This window comes from Zootoca vivipara, chromosome 9 (genome assembly GCF_965207765.1).
Source record: "Zootoca vivipara chromosome 9, rZooViv2.hap1.1, whole genome shotgun sequence".
In the NCBI taxonomy this organism is placed as follows: Eukaryota; Metazoa; Chordata; class Lepidosauria; order Squamata; family Lacertidae; genus Zootoca; species Zootoca vivipara.
This window is the reverse complement of record NC_142592.1, coordinates 49,360,297-49,380,243: the sequence shown is the minus strand read 5'-3', so window position 1 is coordinate 49,380,243 and position 19,947 is coordinate 49,360,297. Positions and strand designations below refer to the sequence as shown.

The following is a 19,947-nucleotide window of genomic DNA, read 5'->3' as shown; positions in this document are numbered from 1 at the left end:
CCCTCTCATGTGTTAGCTAAATGGGATTTCTCCCCCTCACCCTCTTTTTGTAAAAGAGAAGAAGAAGCGGTGGTTCCATGGCTAACGGAAGAATAGAAACGAAAGTGAAAGGCCCGCTTCCTTCCCTGGTGAAAGGATGCAGGATGTTTTTTCCTCAGGCTCATCCCCGGGTGATGAACTCGAGAGGGAGGAAAGCGCCTGCTTTTTAAAAAAAAAACAGAACTGAATTGCACAATATGTATCCCAGAAACATCTCAGCAATGGTGGTGGTGGGGAATTCCTCCCTCCGGTTTGCTGAGGTTGTCGAGAGGCGAGCTCCGAAAAGTTCCGCTTTGTGGCTGTGGGAGTTTTCACCGCGTTTTGTCCTGTTGCGCAAGGATGCCCTCTCAGAACTTTGCGTGCCTATGAACTTTCAGCAAACGTCTCTCGCTGCCAGGGCAAACTAGTACCCGGACTTTGCAAGGCGGGAAACCGAGTTCATCTGAATAGCTTCCCCAGTTTAAAACAAAAACCAAAAACTTTGTGTGTGAGGAAGTTTTTGTATGGGGCTGGGAGGAGGAGGAGGCTTCTGTGGGAGGGTGGAACGGAACTGTGATGAATGCGAGCGGAATTCGCTTTTTCCTGGAAAAGGACAGCATTGGGTTTGCGCGAGGGGAATTCGGCTCGCATCGGTTTCTTTGAAGTTGGACTTGCGCTCTCTGAAGGCAGAGAGACTTCCTGCTCTCTGCGCGAGATAACTTCTGCAGGTGTGTGGGAGGAGGAAGCGAGCTAGAGACCTCGGTGCTCCCCCCTCTCCCCAAAAGGGGGTCGGACTGAGCTGCGAAGCGAAGCAACTCGGAGGAGGGAAGCTGCAGAAGAAAGCGAGGGACTTGTGTTTGCGCGTGTTCTGGTTCTCTTCCACGGAGCTCGTGCAGTTTGCTTTGTTTAAAGTGCGAGGAGGGAGAAAAGGCGTGGTGTGTGCGCGTGTGCGCGCGCTGCGCCTCTGGTCTCCCAATTAAAGTTTTGTGACTTCAGGCGCTTTGTGACTTCACTCGCCTGCCAGGCTGCTCCCCGCTTCCGTGAGCCGGGGCCGGGCGGCCTCTCTTGCCTCCATGCCTGGCGGCGGGGAGAGGCAGCCGCTGATCCCTAGGGGGCGCCGCTGGCGGTGGCAGCAGCGGCAGCCCAGGATGCCCTGCTGCACGCAAGGAGCGGCCTTCGTTCCGACGCTGCTGGTCGTCTGGTCTTCGGCCTCCTTCATCCTCTCCTACGTGATCGCTGTCCTCGAAGGCCACGTGGAGCCGCTGTTTCCGTACATCAGGTGAGAGCCCCTGCTGGGGGGTATTAGGAGGAGGGCGCCCTCTGTCGGAGAGCCGGGGGACAGAGTGGCACCCCCGTGTAGAGGGGTTGCTGGGTACACACGTGCATCGGGAAGCCAGTGCATTGGATCACAGGCTTGCCAGATCAAGTGGGGGAGGTTTTCTTGACCCCCTGGCGGGTAATTATGTCTGAAGGCTGCCTGTATGGAGAGTCGGGGCAACTCCCTGCATATAGAAAGCTACCTTGGCCTTTAAGAGAAGGCGGGTGCTTCTTCCTAACATTCTCGCTTTCTGTAAGAAGGGAGTTTTAGTTCATGCAGGGAGTGTTTGGACATGCAACTTTCCGCATGCTGCTTTAAGTGGCCCAGGCTAATTGGGGGGGGGGGAGGACAATGGCTTCCAGTTACAAGAGCCAAGATTCCGACTAAGCATTAGGATGGTAAGCTGTCAGAGAGTGGGATGGACCCCCTCGGAAGATGGTTGACTCAACTTCAGTGGAGGTTTCTAAGCAGAGATTGGATGGTCATCTGTCATGGATGCTCTAGCTGAGATTCCTGGGTTGCAGGGGGTCGGACTAGATGACCCTCAAGGTCCCAACTCTACAATTCTATGATTCTATTTGAGTCTGTTGGATCTATAAACTGGCCCAGAGGGAAGGGGAGCCTGGTGGTAATGTTCTGAGGTGATGGGATCAGACTGTACCACTTCATATGAGAGGTATGAGAGATCTTACTGGCAAGGAGACAAGCGATGTGGTATGGCGAAATGGCTGGGTTAAAGTATTTGTACTTTATGTGCTAATTCTTGACTTGGAGGTTTTCGTTTAATCTCTAAACATAGTGAAGCTGTCAAAAGTGTTGTCTGTGCATGGCAAGATTTGCAGAAACCCAAAATTGAAGCTTTCCCAGTCTTTCCTCTGTTACCAGTGCAGCAAGCACTTGACTTTCTTCCTGGCTTGCTTGCAGCTATGAAAGCCACGGACCTTTCATCAAGGAAAATAGCAACCTTGCTTATTGTTAGATGACCCTCGGGGGGGGGGTCTCTTCCAACACTACAATTCTATGATTCTAAGAGGGTGCATTCAAACACACTTAAGCTTAAGGGAAATGTTTTGTATTCCTACGGCGCAGCGGTTGCCAATCTGCTGCTAAGGAAACTGACCCTGCCGTAAAGTTGGTCTCCAGTGGAAGAAAGAAACTTGGATAGTTTCCCTGGGCATCATTGGTTACTGTACTACTTAACAGCATCTAGTGAGATGACACACACACACACACACACACACAGAGAGAGAGAGAGAGAGAGAGAGAGAGAGAGAGAGAGAGAGAGAGACGGACATGGAGTCATATGCAGATTTGGGATTTCCTCTGTGCAGTTCATATTTAGTGGAAAGTTTTTGGTTTCTGTGGTATGGCCCCTTGGCAACATGACTAATTCCAGAATCAAATCTAAGGTCGTTGCCTATTTTTTCCTACAATTTTTCAATAAAATTGTACATGACCATGCTGGTTCTGGAAACCCGGGAGTATCTTTCATGGCCTGGCCCTAGTTAGTTGTCTTTATGGCTGATATAATGCTGAACCAATCAGTATGTAAGCACATAAAAGCGCAAAAAAAAAACCCCTTACTTCTTCTGCTGTCTCTCTCATGCTAGGCCCGAAAGAGTAGAATACACATGCGTTGAGTTGATCTTAAAACTTTAAAAGATGAGGGTAGAATGGAAAGTGCAGCTTTTGGGTGCTGCATGAACTGCACAATCAATGTGTTGGCTCATCATGTCTGAGACAAATAAATGAACAAAAGCAAAGCTGACCATAACTTTTCTTTGTAGTGCTTTACCTTTGTTTAACCTTAATTTCAAGCCTTTTTTTAAAAAAAAAAAACCTGCTTCAAAGTTAAGCTTTTCGGAACAGCTACAGTGGTACCTCTGGTTACGAACTTAATTCGTTCTGGAGGTCCGTTCTTAACCTTAACTTTAGGTAATGGGGCCTCCTGCTGCCGCCAGCGCGCGGTTTCTGTTCTTATCCTCGGGCAAAGTTCTTAACCCGAGGTACTACTTCTGGGTTAGCAGAGTCTGTAACCCGAAGTGTTGGTAGCCGGAGGTACCACTGTATTTTTGTTTGGTTGTGTCTCCCCTTAACACAGTGGAAACTGACTTCTGACCAGAGCTTTTGTTATACAGTATTGCTTTTTAGATATCTGTAAAAAGGAGCGAAAGCATTACTGATATGGTTTAAAGCAGGCACCCCCAAACTGCGGCCCTCCAGATGTTTTGGCCTACAACTCCCATGATCCCTAGCTAACAGGACCAGTTGTTGGGGAAGATGGGAATTGTAGTCCAAAACATCTGGAGGGCCAACGTTTGGGGATGCCTGGTTTAAAGCCATTTTATAGCTAATGTGTGCTTACTGAACTGCAAAAGAAAGAATAAAAGTCATGGAAATCAATTTTACTGGAAATCCACAATTATCTGCACTTTTTTTTAATTGGGGGAAGGCGTTAGGCTGTATTCCCAAGTCCCTTCTAATTCTTAGACCCAGCAGGCATTAAAATCTAATGGAGGATTACAAACCCCTGGGTAAACAGCTGGAGCCTCACACTGCTTGCAGATTGGGGGGGGGGGGCGTGCAACAACTGCAAACCATCACAAAGTTGTGGTAACATGTAATCACTAGTATGACTCAAGAACTCATACCAACAGAAATGGATAAGATATGCAAGGGTTTTCTTATCTGCACAGAAAACCACATAAATGTGGGTTTATGACAGAGGTTTTCAACCTTGTCCATGGCTCCCTTGACCAACTACATTCTTTCTGCGGCACCCCTGTGGGGCTCAGGAGCCCAGTTATGTCACCCCTTGCCTGCAGAGCTGGCAGCCTCTCACCCTTTTTTGAACACCCTCCCTTGTGCGGTGTGCCCTCAGCCTCCTCTCCTCTCCCCTCTCCTTGGGAGTCCTCCAGGCAGCCGTCCCTGATCTCTGAGCTGACCCCCACCCCAAAGAGAGGTGCCTCCTCACACCGCAGGGGCCTGGAAGCACCCCCTGCCCGGCCCTAGAGGCACCATTTGCCTGGGGAGCTTGTAGCCAGGGCTGCTGCAACAAACAGCTATGCTAGCCGTTGCGGGGCAGAGACACGAGAGGGCATCTGAGGAGGGAGAGAAGGAAAGAGGGACAGAGGCCAGTGTTGCCCCCGGCACCCCTGACCATCATTCAAGCCACCCCAGGGTGCCACAGCACACAGGTTGAAAACCACTGGCCTAAAATAATAGAACCAGAGTGTCTATTACTGGTTACCTGGAGGCTGTTTTTCTAAGTTAAATGTTTATGTTTCTGCTTCCTCACTGTTTTTTCATTTACACACAATTCACAGCACAATGTAGTCACATTATAGATGTTATTTAATGACAATCTTTCAAACTCTGTAATTCATGCACAAACCCAATTTTTAAAGGTTTAAATAAAAATGAATGGCATTCAATGCAATTTTAATTATTCGTGATGCTCTTAAACCATTAAGTGTTCCAAGAAGAAATTCAAATCACTCATTGGTCACGTGCAGATTCCATTCTCAGCTTACCTAATGCTCTTCAAACACTTTGAAGTGATCGCAGTTCAGTTTACTATTTAGGTAGTATAGGCCAGTCTCTAATTGAAGAAGTACTTCAGATTTGTCCCAAGTGAGCCACTTGGGACACGGGTTTTCTGCTTCTACCAAGTTACTTAGAGAGCTTATTTATAATTAATTTGTGTGACTCTTAACACTTTCTTAAAAAATCCTGCAGATTAAAATAAAAGTAAGGGTGTTTCTAAAAGATGAATAAAGTATGGGGAACCCAGCTGATGGTTGGCATCGATAGGGAGTTTGTATCTGCAAAGTTTACTTTCAGTTTCAAAGAATCCCATGCTTGGCACTGCATACAAACCAGGAATCCTAGTATTCACTTTTAAAGCAAGCAAAAGTTAGTTAAACAAACCAACTTTGTTTGAAGTTGGCTTGCTTATCTCTTGCATATCTTGCATATCTCTTGCTAAATTTAAAACCACACATTCATAAGGATGCAGCATGCTTGTTTTCCAGGTTCGGATATTTGCTTCAAGGACTATGAACCAAATGTGGAATTTCCAGCAATGAATCAGGAAATGTAAATGAAGTCCCAGCACGACTGGGAGTTCAGGCACTGTAGTTTGGACACCGCCACCAATTATGTGTTTGGAGGAGTGGAAGACAGTTCATCCCTCTCTCTCACAGCCTTACACCATTCACAGTTGATAAGTGTCTCAGCACTGATGAAATTATCAATCTGCTGGGCTGTTAGCTATGCTGATGATAATAGTATATCAGCAGCCCACTCATTTGAATGGATATATTCATATCTCTAGATTATAACCTGATAAAATTGATTGGTTTGGGGGTGTTTTTTTTAAGGATCTACACTGGCACGAACAGATTTTGAAACAAAGGGAAAATGAGTCACTACCCCCTGCCTGCAGAAATTCAAATAAATAAAAAGGGACTTCCTTATTAATACAAATGCACCTCAGAGATACTGGGAGTATTCTACTTTAATAATGTGCATTAGAGCAGCTTTTCATGGAACAAAATTGAACTTCCAAAATATGTGTGTATAGAATCGGGCTTCAAGTTTGATTCAAGTTGTTATTATTATTTTATTATTTATTATTTATACCCCGCCCATCAGTCTGGGTTTTCCCCGCCACTCTGGGCGGCTTCCAACAAATACCAAAATACATTAAAATATCACAGATTAAAAACTTATCTAAACAGGGCTGCCTTTAGGTGTTTTCTGAATGTCAGGTAGTTGTTTATCTCCTTGACCTCCGATGGGAGGGCGTTCCACAGGGCGGGCGCCACTACTGAGAAGGCCCTCTGCCTGGTTCCCTGTAGCGTTGTTTCTCGCAGTGAGGGAACCGCCAGAAGGCCCTCGGCGCTGGATCTCAGTGTCCGGGCTGAGCAATGGGGGTGGAGACGCTCATTCAGGTATATAGGACCAAGGCCATTTAGGGCTTTAAAGGTCAGCACCAACACTTTGAATTGTGCTCAGAAACATACTGGGAGCCAATGTAGATCTCTTGGGACCAGTGTTATGTGGTCTTGGCGGCCGCTCCCAGTCACCAGTCTAGCTGCCGCATTCTGGATTAATTGCAGTTTCCGGGTCACCTTCAAAGGTAGCCCCACGTAGAGCGCATTGCAGTAGTCCAAGCGGGAGATAACTAGAGCATGCACCACTCTGGTGAGACAGTCCACGGGCAGGTAGGGTCTCAGCCTACGTACCAGATGGAGCTGGTAGACAGCCGCCCTGGACACAGAATTAACATGTGCCTCCATGGACAGTTGTGAGTCCAAAATGACTCCCAGGCTGCGCACCTGGTCCTTCAAGGGTACAGTTATCCCATTCAGGACCAGGGAGTTCCCCACACCCGCCCGCCCCCTGTCCCCAAAAAACAGTACTTCTGTCTTGTCAGGATTCAACCTCAATCTGTTAGCTGCCATCCATCCTCCAACCGCCTCCAGGCACTCACACAGGACCTTCACTGCCTTCACTGGTTCTGATTTAAAAGAGAGATAGAGTTGGGTGTCATCCGCATACTGATGAACACCCAGCCCAAACCCCCAGATGATCTCTCCCAGTGGCTTCATATAGATGTTAAAAAACATGGGGGAGAGGACAGAACCCTGAGGCACCCCACAAGTGAGAGCCCAGGGGTCTGAACACTCATCCCCCCCATCACCACCACTTTCTGAACACGACCCAGGAGGAAGTTAGTTTGCAAACCTGACCATACAGATCTGGTGGTAAATCTGAAACTGAAGTCAATGGGACTTTCTTCTAAATAAATGTGTCTATGTTCAAGGTGTTACTCACTTATTTTTGTTTCATTGACTTCAGTGTAATGTTGGATTGTTAATGTTCCTTTGACTTGATTAGCAAAGGACTAGTTTTAGAATGTGATATTACATGGTATTTAATAAACCTTCCCAGTAAAATTGCAGCAAAAGTGACTATCATTATTATTCCAGTTAGATTTAAATGTGGTCCTTGTATGTTACAACTGCATGTTTTGTTTTTGTTCTTGTAGTGATACAGGAGCCAAACCTCCAGAAAGTGGTATTTTTGGATTTATGATTAACATTTCAGCATTCCTAGGTATGTATGTATGTATGTATGTATGTATGTATGTATGTATGTATGTGTCTGTTATTACATTTCTAATTTAAAATTTCTAGTCTGTCTCATCCTAAGACTTGACTGGGTAAAAATGATTACTGTAAAATGGTACCTGTAAAATGGTACCTGTAAAATGGGCACATGTTTTCAGATAGGGAAAACCACCAAAAAATGCAGCATATTCTCTCTGCTCTGGGTTTATGTGGCATTGGCCGCTAGAAGTCAGCCCAAACCCAGTGAATTTTATCATCAATGTTAGCTTTATAAATTTTAATCCAGGGTAGTTTCTGAATTCTGGCATTCAGAGACACTATGAAGGGAAGTAGGCTTTCTGTGAAAAATTTCCAAGAAATGCCTATGTTGGAGAGGGGATGGAAAAGGGTTAAGACCAACCGCTATTCCTTTCTGAAGTACCATTTTGCAAAAGTCAGAGTTTAGAACTGTGAACTCCATGGATTCTGCACGAATCAGCCTTTCGTCATTTGAGTAATTTGTTTAGGTTTTAAAAGTAGTTGTATTGTTTCATCCTGCATTGTGATTTGTTTTGATCTTTTTGTTAAGTCACCTTGGTTTTCTTTGGAAATAATGGAATACAGTCATACCTCGGTTTAAGTACGTTTCGTTTTGAGTATTTTCAGTTTAAGTACTCCGTGGACCCGTCTGGAGCGGATCAATCCACTTTCCATTACTTTCAATGGGAAGGTTCACTTCAGGTTAAGTACGCTTCAGGTTAAGTACAGACTTCCAGAACCAATTGTGTACTTAAACTGAGGTACCACTGTATACATCTTTTAATAAATTGGTATCTTACATTTTCCCACAGGGTGGGTTAGCAACTGTTCTCGCACATGGAAGAAATTAAAGGGGTGTACTTGGAAACATCCCTGGGCCCGAGGAGCAAGCTTAGCTACTAGCCCAGGTTGTCCCAATCATTTGATCATCAAATCTGCATAACTTCTGCCCTTCATCTGTGTCCAAGGTTCTGCTCTTGGTCGTTCCAGAGTGGGACAGAATGTTGGGAGCTGAAATAAAAAGCATTATTTGAGGCCCCCATCTTTTGCTCACTGTGTTGCACAGAAAAGCTTTATAGCATATAAATTATCTGAATAGGATGGAGAATCTTTCTTCCCTTGTATTGTATTGATCAAAGTGGGTTGGATGATTTTCTTTTAGTCCCAATTTGTTAATAACTTATGTTTTTGTCCTTTTTTCCCCAAAAACAAAGGTGCAGTTACGATGTATGCAAGATACCTGATTGTCAAGGAGCAAAATGACGTGATACGCTTTGTTTCCCCCTGTTTCAATTTACTAGCACTGTTTGTTGGATGGATAGGTTGTGTTGGAATGGGCATTGTTGCAAGCTTTCAGGTAGGCCAAAATAAAATTTACCTTTCTTTCTACCTGTCTTTCCACAATTGATATTTTGCTTCTCCTTCATCTGGCCTACAAGTAGTTAAGAATACCATGTATATATATCACATTATAAAACTAGTCCTTTAAAAAAAAAGACTCTAGGAAAATCAGCAACCAAGAATTGGAACTGATACTGCATGGAGCAATCCAATGACCTTGTCATTCAGAGGTCAAAGTCCTCCTAAAGAGTGTTTCTTGGCTTACTGCCATGGAAGGAGTGCAGGGCAGATAATTCCGAGTGTATGTCACTATTACAGATCGTCAACAACCACGAAAAATGTGGTTCTCCCAGCAATGTTCCTTTGGAAGCTCTAATGGCATCAAATGATGGTATGGAAATAAATGAGAGAAGGCATTTTAGAAACAATTTATTATATACCTGGCAGCCAGTTAACACACCTGTTGATGGCTTGGGCCCTCCTCCAGCCCATTGCTGTGTCCAGATACCTGTTCAGAGTAGTTAGCTGCTAAACAAAGACAAAATTCCATTGCTTGATTGTTTTGTTTAAATCTGTGGACTGTGTTGGTAGTTTCATGCTTTCCCATGGTTATTAATGCACTGTTGTGCAGAATTAGCAAGTGGACAAGTCAAATTGTCCTTAACCCTTCGCATTGTGACAATTCTTTTATATACAGTGGTACTTCTGGTTAAGGGATGCGGGTGGGGTGTGGGTTAAACCACAGAGCCTAGGGCTTGCTGATCAGAAGGTCGGCGGTTCGAATACCCCAACGGGGTGAGCTCCCATTGCCCGGTCCAAGTTCCTGCCAACCTAGCAGTTCGAAAGCATGTCAAAGTTCAAGTAGATAAATAGGGACCGCTACAGCGGGAAGGTAAACAGTATTTCCATGTGCTGCTCTGGTTCACCAGAAGGGGCTTTGTCATGCTGGCCACATGACCTGGAAGCTGTACGCCAGCTCCCTCGGCCAATAACGCGAGATGAGCACCGCAACCCCAGAATCGGTCACATCTGGACCTTTACCTTTTTACCTCTGGTTAAGAACTTAATTTGTTCCATAGGTCTGTTCTTAACCTGAAACTGTTCTTAACCCGAGACACCACTTTAGCTAACGGGGGCTCCTGCTGCCGCCGCGCCACCAGAGCACGATTTCTGTTCTCATCCTGAAGCAAAATTCTTAACCCGAGGTACTATTTCTGGGTTAGCGGAGTCTGTAACCTGAAGCGTTTGTAACCCGAGGTACCACTGTATTTAGAAGCTGTGCCCCATGCCTTAGGTTTTGCAAGAATTTGTAGCATAAGATATGAGAAGAGTGAATGAGGTAATTAACTTCATATGTAGATGCCAAAGTCAAGCAAGGTTAAGCAGGTTGTTCAAGGCCAACTAGCAAATAACAAGAACCAAAATCTCACCTTTCGATTCTGAAGCTAGGATTTTGATCACGGAACTGTGGATATTCTGCAGAAAATAATTATTGGTTGCATAAAATTGAGCATGATGGAAAACAAGGTCACATTGCTTTTCTATGTGGTGGTTCTCCCCTATCCTTTAATTGATCTGTTGAAAAAGAAGTGCAAGTATAACAAAGAGGAAGAAAACAAAGAATAACATGTGTAAACCATAAAGCTTCACAGCTCTTCTGTGCAGTTTTGACTGTCCTGGAACCATATGGAAAATTCTGAGAACAGGGATGCACAATGCAGATAAGTTTCATGGTTTCTTTTCAGTCTCATCTGCGGAGATATTGACAAATCCAGTCTGTCTTCTCGTGTTTACCCTCTGCGTATTTGCTGCAGTATCAGTCTCCTTTTTGTGTTCATTAGCGAAGTTGCAATAGTAGATAATGCTTTTCCCATTGTCTTTTCAGGAGCTAGCAGTTCCTGCTGTCCACGATGGAGGTGCTCTTTTAGCTTTTGTGTCCGGCGCTCTGTACATTGTGCTTCAGACTGTAATCTCTTACAAGTCATATCCACAATGGACTAGTTTGTGTACGTGTCACACAAGGCTGGTCTTCTCTATAATGACTTGGGTAGCTATCATTCCCAGTATCCTTTTCAGTATGTTACTCTGCCTGTTTAAAGCATGAATAATCTACCTCAGGCATCCCCAAACTGCGGCCCTCCAGATGTTTTGGCCTACAACTCCCATGATCCCTAGCTAATAGAACCAGTGGTTGGGGAAGATGGGAATTGTAGTCCAAAACATCTGGAGGGCCGGAGTCTGGGGATGCCTGATCTACCTTAACAACAACAACCCATTCCGATTGCATTCAGTTATTTGAAATGCCTTCACTGAAAGTAACATGTTTATTCTGATATTCTCTAGATCTTTTATTATTGAGGCTTAGCAGACTACTAAGAATGGGACGATTTGACAATTACAGCCATAAAATTTAAGTAACGTTGAGAGTTGGAGTTTGGGTATTGTTTACGTGATCATTGATTCTGAGGTATTGGCCCTTTGAATTTGTTTCTTTCTCTTGATTCGGTTATATGACCTAAGGGTGCATCCAAGCTTGGTTGAACTCAAAAGCATGGTTGACAATAAAAACCAAGGAAAAGAATCCCTGGATGATCAAGGGCTCTTTGCTCGTGATGGTTATTATCCAGGCATGGATGAAGTTATGCAGTCACAGCAAGTAGAGATCAGAGGTACCAATCATGAGAGTAAAATAACAAGACTACTGAGAATCACCAAGGTCATCAGGGCATAGATTCCAAGTGGTTTTGCCTTTGCCCTGCCGCTTTCTTTAGCAATAAGTCAGAACCAGTAGCAATCCGTGGGAAACCTGGCTGACTTTGCTCCGATTCAGCAGTAAAGAGCAAGTTTTCCCTGGGGAAAAGGGGCAGGACAAGAGGAAGTGTGGATAAGGCCTTATTCCAAAACAGTTCTGAGGACAGAATTGCATGTGTGGCTACTCTGAGATGTGATGATGATAATAAAAGTTCCTGAAGTGACTGTGATTTGCCAACTTACAGTTCATATCATTTTTGAGAACTTACAAACATTTTTATATATATATCAAAGGTCCTAACATTGAGATAACAAGTCTGTGACCAGAGGGGCGGGAAACAAACACATTTAGGCATTTAAAATCCAAACCGGATCCTAACTTTATCTGTTTTCCTGTTTGGTGAACTTTCTTACATGACCATGCACCAAACATTCGTGGCTGGATAAATTCTAAAATGAGACATGTGTCATACTTCTTGCAATTATCTGTGGAAGTTTGTGTATGTATGTGTGCTGGCTCCCACTGACTGTTCCATTCCTCTGTGTGAATCATTACGTATTGCTGCATTACAAGCCAAAAATAGCACTACATTTTAAATCAGTTGTTTCCCTTAACACCCTCTCCTCCAGTGATTGCGTGTGCTTCACTAGTTTCCATAACAAAGATTGAGTGGAATCCAGGTGAAAAGGTAAATTCTTACTAAGTAAAAAAATATAATCGTTCTTCCATTTTGTTTGGTTTGTTCAATACTTTCAAATTAAGACCGGCAAAAGTAGACAATAAAGGACTTAACTTTGGTAAGTGTGAAGCTGCACAGACTAAGCTAAGTTATGCAAGGCTAAGAACTATTTTGCATTTACATAGATATCCATAGTTATAAAAGCTGCCATATTGTTTTGTGATATTTAATATAATGCAAAAGAACGTACATACATTTTAACATCTAGGCGTGTTTAACTTTGGTGATAGGTAAATTGAGAACAAGATGAGCTTTCTTTCTAAGTTAGCACTGAGAATGCATAGGTGTGCCAACATCAGGATACAGAAGGGGAGACACATATCCCCCCCCCAAAAAAAGGGCATTGCAGGGCATACACTGTTACTTACCTCTGCCCCTATTTTATTCACTTGTTCCACCAGGTGGCCAGAGCTGTCAGAATCTCCTTTTGGATCATCAAGTGCAGCAAGCAAAAAGCAGGCTTTTCGCCTTTGTGTTTGGGGAAGCAGTAATGCTCCTCTCCTTGCTGCGAGCAGGCTCCTTACACTTGGGGTCAGAATGAGCGAGGCCAATAATAATAATATATTATTTATACCCTGCCCATCTGGCTGGGTTTCCCTGGTTCCCAACAGAATGCTGAAACAGAATAAAACCTCAAACATTTAAAACTTTCCTAAACAGGGCTGCCTTCAGATGTCTTCCAAAAGTCAGGTAGTTGTTTATTTCTTTGACATCTGATGGGAGGGCGTTTCACAGGGAGGGCGCCACCACCGAGAAGGCCCTCTGCCTGGTTCCATGTAACCTCACTTCTCGCTCGGAACCGGTCCTCAGTGTCCGGGCTGAACGGTGGTGGTGGAGACGCTCCCCCTTCCTGGTACAACATAGTGTTCAGTTAAGGTTTAAGTTTTCCTATAGCTGCTGCAGCCCTATTTCAGTTTGGGAATGAAATGGTTCAGTGACAACATCTGCGTGGGAATTATGGCTGAGAAGCTACATATTCGGGTTTTGGAGGCTGTGCACGGGGTTTGAAGTGGTATAAATGAAGGGGTTTGCATAATCAGCACTGATCCTACCTTTATGTACTAAATTCAGGAGATGTGCACTAAATTCAGACACCATGGTGTGTCTGCAGCAGCGCAGCCGGACGCCTTCATCTGCCCCAGCTGCAGATGTGTCTCCTGGTTTGGTCTCTACAGCCACAGCAGGCACTGCAATCTTCCAACAGCTTGACCTCACCCTCAAAGCTGCAATCCTCCACTGTCTCCCAAGACAGATGGATGCCAGCATCATGAATTTCATTGTGATGGTGCTTGCCTGCAAATTTCTGCTTATGCACCCATATATATGCACTTGCCTGCGGAGAATAACACTTATTTGCTGCATTTATAGGCAGCCTTTTTGCCAAGGCACCCAGAAGGGAGATTTACAATTTTAAAATACCAAAATAAAATAAAATACTGTGAAATTGGTTGCAGTGAGGGGAACAGTCTTGACTGGAGCAGACCTGATGGTGCATTTGTCTGCCTCCCTCACTGTCTTCATGCATCTAAAGAAACAGGCCGTTAGTTTTAGTCCATTAAAACTTATGGCTTAATACATTTGTTAGTCTTTAAGGAGCAAAAAGGCACTCTGTTTTTGCTGCAGCAACAGACTACGGTAACCTCGCTGGAAATTCCTAATTTCTGCAAGTATTTCTGTGGGTATGATATGCCACAAGAGGGAGCACACGCCTTACGAATCTCATAAAATAAAATAAATAAAGGGGGGGGGAGAGAATGCACCTTGCTAAACAATCCTGCTACAGAGTGTAAATGGGTGAAAGTAATCCCTAATGATTCTTTCTAACAATATGTTTGTATCCTGAGGCGTGAGAGGCTTTATTTGAATATTTGTAAACGGCCAGGTCAAAAAAATATCAAGGCGGACTGCAGTAAAATAATTAAAAACATAATAAAACTTCAAAATCTTAAAATGGCAAAATAACAAGTGACCAATAGGCTATCTTGAAAATCTAGATTATTATTATTTTTAAACAGCTTTTCTTACAAGACGGTAAAAAAGCCTTAAAAGCAATACCCATCAAAGAAAGAGAGAGAAAACTGTAATAAAGTAATTCAAAATTACGGAAGGATTAACAAAGAAATGTGAACCTGTGTGTCTCCAATGTCATTGTTCTAAGGAGTTTAACATTTTTTAAAAAAATAAATAAACACGAAATGTATTTCTCCAAAATAAAAATAGGCATCTCCTTTGTGTTCCTGGTGTATACATTAATTGGTATCTGCATGTCTGACTTGCCTTCTGTTTGCCATGTTTAGTGTTTAGAATTACTTTTTATTTCTCCTTTCCATTAGGATTATGTGTTTCATTTTGTGAGTGCACTCTGCGAATGGGTAGTAGCCTTCAGTTTTGTTTTCTTCTTCTTAACTTTCATCGGAGATTTTCAGGTGGGTATGGCAGAACAAAAGGTTTCAAGTCCAGCGCAAAAGGCCTTCAGAGTCTGAGGGCCAAACTGTACATTGCCATAAGCATATTGCTTTAAAGGTCATTTTTGTTCTTAAGAAATAGCAGCCATGATCCAGAATGCACACTAAATCTGTATCAAGGGCCCATGCCAGTATGCTACAAAAAAAACCTGAGCTGGAGCTGCTCTTGTTGTTGTTTGTAGATGCCCTTTAACACAGGTTATCAGCGATAAAATGCAAAATAGAACAGAGCAATAAATTCACAATAATGATCATCAGCAAATACATTATCACAAAACAAACAACACAATAATCTTGTTAACCCTCCTATGTTGAACAGAGCAGATATCAACAAGGGGGATGCGCATAGCTCTAGTGGAAGGGAATTCCACAGTCTGAACCAAAAGGCCCTCTTATCATTTCTGCACGGCCCCTATTTGTCCCTGAAAGTGGTGGTTTCAGCATATGGTACCCTTGGGCAAAAAGAGCAGCAGTGGGGATAATTTTGGCCATTAATTCCGAACTGGAAAAAGGTACTGCAGTTTCAGACACATTCGAGTTTCTGAAGAACTACTGCCCGTACCCAGCCTTTAGTTGCCAACTCTGGCAGTAGACCGGTGTATTGGGGGGGGGGGGAATCTGTTCACCATAGATACACGTATGCATGACTTTGGGCTGCAGCCAGTCTGTTTTGGGATGAGATCAATTTTATTAGCTTTGCCTGGATTTAAATTATATTTAAGATTGGGGCCCCAGCTCTCTTCAAATACTAGATGAAACGAACCTTTTTCTACTAATGCCAAATATTTTGTCACTTTTCTGTCTACATGCCTGTCCACCACGTGACACATGTGCAGCCAGTACTTCATAGTGACCGATTATTCTCGTTTTCTTTTTGTTCCAGGGAGTTACAATACGGATAACAACAGAGTTACATGGAAACCTATGACCACTTTTTATAGTTTGGATCATAGAAGCTGGGGTCGAGGGCATTAAAGAAACTGTTGGGGAGACTCCAGAACGGTAAAATCTGGTGTGACGCAAACCTGGTGGATCGACGTTGCAAGTTGCAAAATCATACTCAAGGGAAAGACTATTTTTACTTTTACTAATATCCCCATGTGCCTTGTTTCCCCTTTTAACCTGTGTTCTAAATCCTTTTTGTATTTTTAAATACTTCTTTCCAGTTTTATTTTAAAAAATGGGAACGTCTGAAAAATGTTAACTTCTGGGGGGGAAAAAGGAGAGGAAGAGACGTCCCTCCTCGACAACTGCTGCCTTCTTTCTATTTGTTGGAAGTCAAGATGGCCTCAAAGTAAAACTCGGGCTGCAGTCTGGTGAACTCGGTCCCATTGGTGAACTTGGTGGGGCTTTCTTTCAACTGACTGTGCTTCAGATTGCGTTTTAAAATGCCTAGTATTCATTGTGGGTAGTAATGTCTGCTTTTATGTATTAGGAAATAAACTGGCCCTGATCTAAAGAGAGGTTGTTGTGGTTCAGGTCCTTTTTGAACATCAAGGGGCTTCAGCAAGGCTTGCTCAAGGCTTCTTGCTACTTCAGATAAAAGAATAAGATGTTCTGGCTACAGAAACTAACCAGGCTGGCAGTTGAATATTACTTCAGCACTAGCTGCCTCTATTTGCACCTGAGGGCACTAAGCTAGTTTAGCGGGTGCAGGAAAACCTTTATGGCACAGGCAACTTTGTCCTTGCCTCACCACCACTGCCTGCCCCTCAACATCTGCTGCCTGAGGCGTCTGCCTCATGTCCTCAGGCTAGCCATGGACGTCAGTTAGTCATGGCTAACTTGGCCTTTTGGGCTGCATGTCCTATTGAAATCAAACAGGGGTGGCTACATTCTTTTTTGGGCCAAGGGCTACATTGAGTGCTGGCCAGTTCTCCAGGAGTTGAAAACAGCTCCATGCAAACTAGGAAGTGACCTCTCCAGACAAAGGAAGAAGGACCCTTCTTATCTATAGCTGTGGTCTCCTGGGTGACGCTGTTAGACAGTTGAATGTGCATGCATACTCTGTCCATTTCCCTACCTGCCCCCCTCCATGTGGCCCTGGGGCCCTGGCAACCCATGCTACGCCACTAATCTATGCTATACACATTTACTTGGCAATAACATCCTATTGAATTCAGCAGGAGTTAGGAAACCTAACTGGCTCTGGACTGGGGTCAAAGTCCGTCTTTTCCAATAGTGATACTAAAAACACTTCCAGGAGAGGTGTGCACATGTGCCATAAGAAGTAACTTTAGAAATTCACTAAATGCACATATAGGCTTTTCTTTACTGGACAGGGGAATCATTTTGTTGTTTTTAAAAAAACTTCACTGTTCTTTTGGAAAAGGAAGGACAAAATTAATATCTGTGGTGAAAATCTGAGATGTAAAAAATCTGAACAAAATAAAAAGGGGGGCTGCTTATACAAATCAGATTGCTAAGGTTTTTTGTATGTGTGTGCGCACACACACACACATATATCGGTAATTCTTTCTTGACTGCACAGTAGATGGCACTAAAGGACCATATTGGTAGTGTGTATTGCCCCCAAATCCTTAAATAATAATTGATCTCCTTCCTTGGGAAGAAATAAATGTGTGGGCAGCTTGAAGTCTGATCAGATAGTCACCAAAAGACAAATTGATTGCTTTTTCCTATGCTTGTAGAAAAAAGCAGCTGCTAATCAGAATGTATTTATACTGATTTTCGTTATAGGCCACTTTTGGATCAAACCCCGAGGTGACTTCCAATATAATAATTAACAAAAAGGACCTATTGAACCAGCACAAAATTAATTCAGATGGCTTTCAAATAAAACTATTATTGCATTGCTCTAAAATCTCTCTCTCGTGTTGCAGGCAATATTTATTTAACAGCAGAAGTAATCTGTTACCTGGCTGGTATAAGAGTGACCAAGCTAGTCTCCCAAGTGTCTTGACAATAATTTTACTCTTGTCAGGCATGGCTGGTGGGGTGTTCAGCTGACGGGTCACATAAATTGTGCCATAGTTACCTCAGCAAACATAAATATGGAACCACATTGACTAAGCAGCTTGTGGAGGGAAGTTTATGGAACTCTTTACAATCTCCTATGGATTTTATTGCTCTGAAATACGTTGTTGTTCTGTGCAAGCCTAAAGGCACAAAGAAAAGCAAAACTTCAAAATTGTGCTATGAAAGAAAACCCTATTGAAATGCCCAATGCGCTTTAGCTAAAGACAACCTTCAGTTCTGCTAGGAAGCCAACATCTTTCCAGAGAGATTTCAGTATTTTAGGATTATGTCATTGATAAAGTTTCAATTTTAGCACTATTTGAGCCTCTGTACTTTTCATTGCTTTGTTGAGGTTTCAGCTCTCTCTCATTTTTTATTCCTTCCTCCTTGCTCTGTTGTTGTTGTTGTTGGCATCTGTCTGTCTTGAGAGACGAGGGAAGAGTGCGCCATTAGGGGTAAAGTAAACCATTGGAGAGTTACAGTGTCTGCTGTGGCTGTAGAGACCGATAAGGGAGAGACATGTTTTATTGCAGCTGGGGCAGATGGAGGTGTCCAGATACACCGTGGCATTTCTTCTCTCCGTGCTCCTCCCAGTTTCTCTGGAATCCGCTGTGGATACATGACCTGGCATGTCTCCAGACACTGTGGCGGTCTGCAAGGGATTTCCACACAGCATAAGTTAATGCTGCCAGCCTTCATGTAATGTTTGCAGACACCTTTATAACACAGAGCTGGTCTGCCAACGGGCTTGGTGCCTGAAGCTAGCTCCCCTTAAAGCACATCCCTGGGGATCCTGCCATGCTCCATGCTGTGTACATGATCAACCCATTGCAGACATCACTGAGACAGAAGTGCAAACATGCTGAGAATGTAGACTTGAGAGAGCACACCTTTGTTTCAGACTCTGTCCTGCTATGTGATGCCCCAAATCTTCCTGACACGGTACATATGGAAGGCATTGAGGCTTTTCCTCCTGGCTGTTGTAAGTTGCCCACAACTTCCATAAAGCACGCAAGTTCAGCACGCAAGCCTGGTACTCCTTCATCTTGGGTCATCTCCTTTTGGAGAAGTGAGCCATTGCCATAGCTGCCTTACCAATATGCTTGCCCAAGGAAAGCTTGCTGGTTATACTGGAGCCCAGGTAGGGAAAAAACATCTATCACCACAATGCTGATGTGTGGAGTGCTGGTGATGTCCTGACCCACTATGTTGGTCTTCATCAGGCTGAATTCCATGCAGGCTTGAGCAAAACAGTTGGTGAGTCTCTGTAGAGCTTCCTTAGTGTGCGCTGTCAAGGCTGCATCATCTGCAAACAATATATCCTCGTGCAAGCTTGACCTATCTACCCTGCCTCTAGATCAGTAGTCCAAGACCCCAGACCCACATGCATTTGGAGATCCATTTCTTAATATTTTACCATATATTTGCATGGCAGAAAAGCATCTGTTGCTCACCACCTTGAGTCATTCCATGACCCACTAGTGGCTCCCAACCTACCTGCTGAAGACCAGAGCTCTAGATTATCAGTTTTAAATAACTTGTGCTAGTATTCAGCCTTGAGTGCCCAGTTTGTTTCACTGCATTTATTCCTGCCCTTTATTTCCTGTCGCTTCCAAACCATAAAGAGGACTTGACGTTCCACTCAATGGCAGGTATCCTATTGTATCACCACAGGGGCCTCGAGTAAGAAACTTAATATGAAGCTTAAAGAATAATTTTAAAAAGCTATTGACACTTTATTCAATGGGTCACCAGGATCTGTACGCCTGTTGACAGCCTCCAGATAGTTCCAATGGGTTGAAGCATGACTTCTTCCCCCTTACATAAGCCATGTTGACTGTTTTTCACCATGGCATCATTATTCCTTCAACAGTGAAAAATTGTTCAACCAGAATGCCGGGAGAAAAATTGCTGAGGTTTATGTTTTTTATTTATGGAGACAGAACCTAATCGGTGTCTGCGGAGTCCCAGTGCCAGAAACAAAAGTCTTGCCTTGGATTGTTCACCTCGGCAAAAAAGAATGGGGCAGTTGTCTTGAGCCAAGCAGTAGTCATCTCTTTTATGCCATGTGTGCGCGCACATATAATGTGGAAACTGTTGACTAAGATTCCTATTGCTCTTGAAGGATATTTTCGCATGGCAGGAAATTGGGCTTGGGTGAGCCCAGTTGGAGCTGCACC

General features: G+C 43.7%; 1 protein-coding gene across 3 annotated transcripts; it reads left to right on the top strand.

Annotated features, from left to right (window-relative positions):
- The first annotated feature begins 1,038 nt into the window (after positions 1-1,038).
- Positions 1,039-16,247, top strand: DRAM1 (DNA damage regulated autophagy modulator 1). Of its 3 annotated transcripts, XM_035128220.3 has the most exons (7): positions 1,039-1,297; positions 7,392-7,459; positions 8,706-8,848; positions 10,718-10,895; positions 12,214-12,272; positions 14,657-14,749; positions 15,672-16,247. In XM_035128220.3, the coding sequence occupies exons 1-7, from the start codon at positions 1,092-1,094 to the stop codon at positions 15,714-15,716; spliced, it is 792 nt and encodes a 263-aa protein (XP_034984111.1). In that variant the 5' UTR covers positions 1,039-1,091; the 3' UTR covers positions 15,717-16,247. The 3 variants fall into 3 exon arrangements, with proteins under 3 accessions (XP_034984111.1, XP_060135888.1, XP_088532884.1); XM_060279905.2 differs by lacking the exon at positions 14,657-14,749; XM_088676758.1 differs by lacking the exon at positions 15,672-16,247 and having other exon boundaries at positions 14,657-14,928.
- The last annotated feature ends 3,700 nt before the right edge of the window (positions 16,248-19,947 follow it).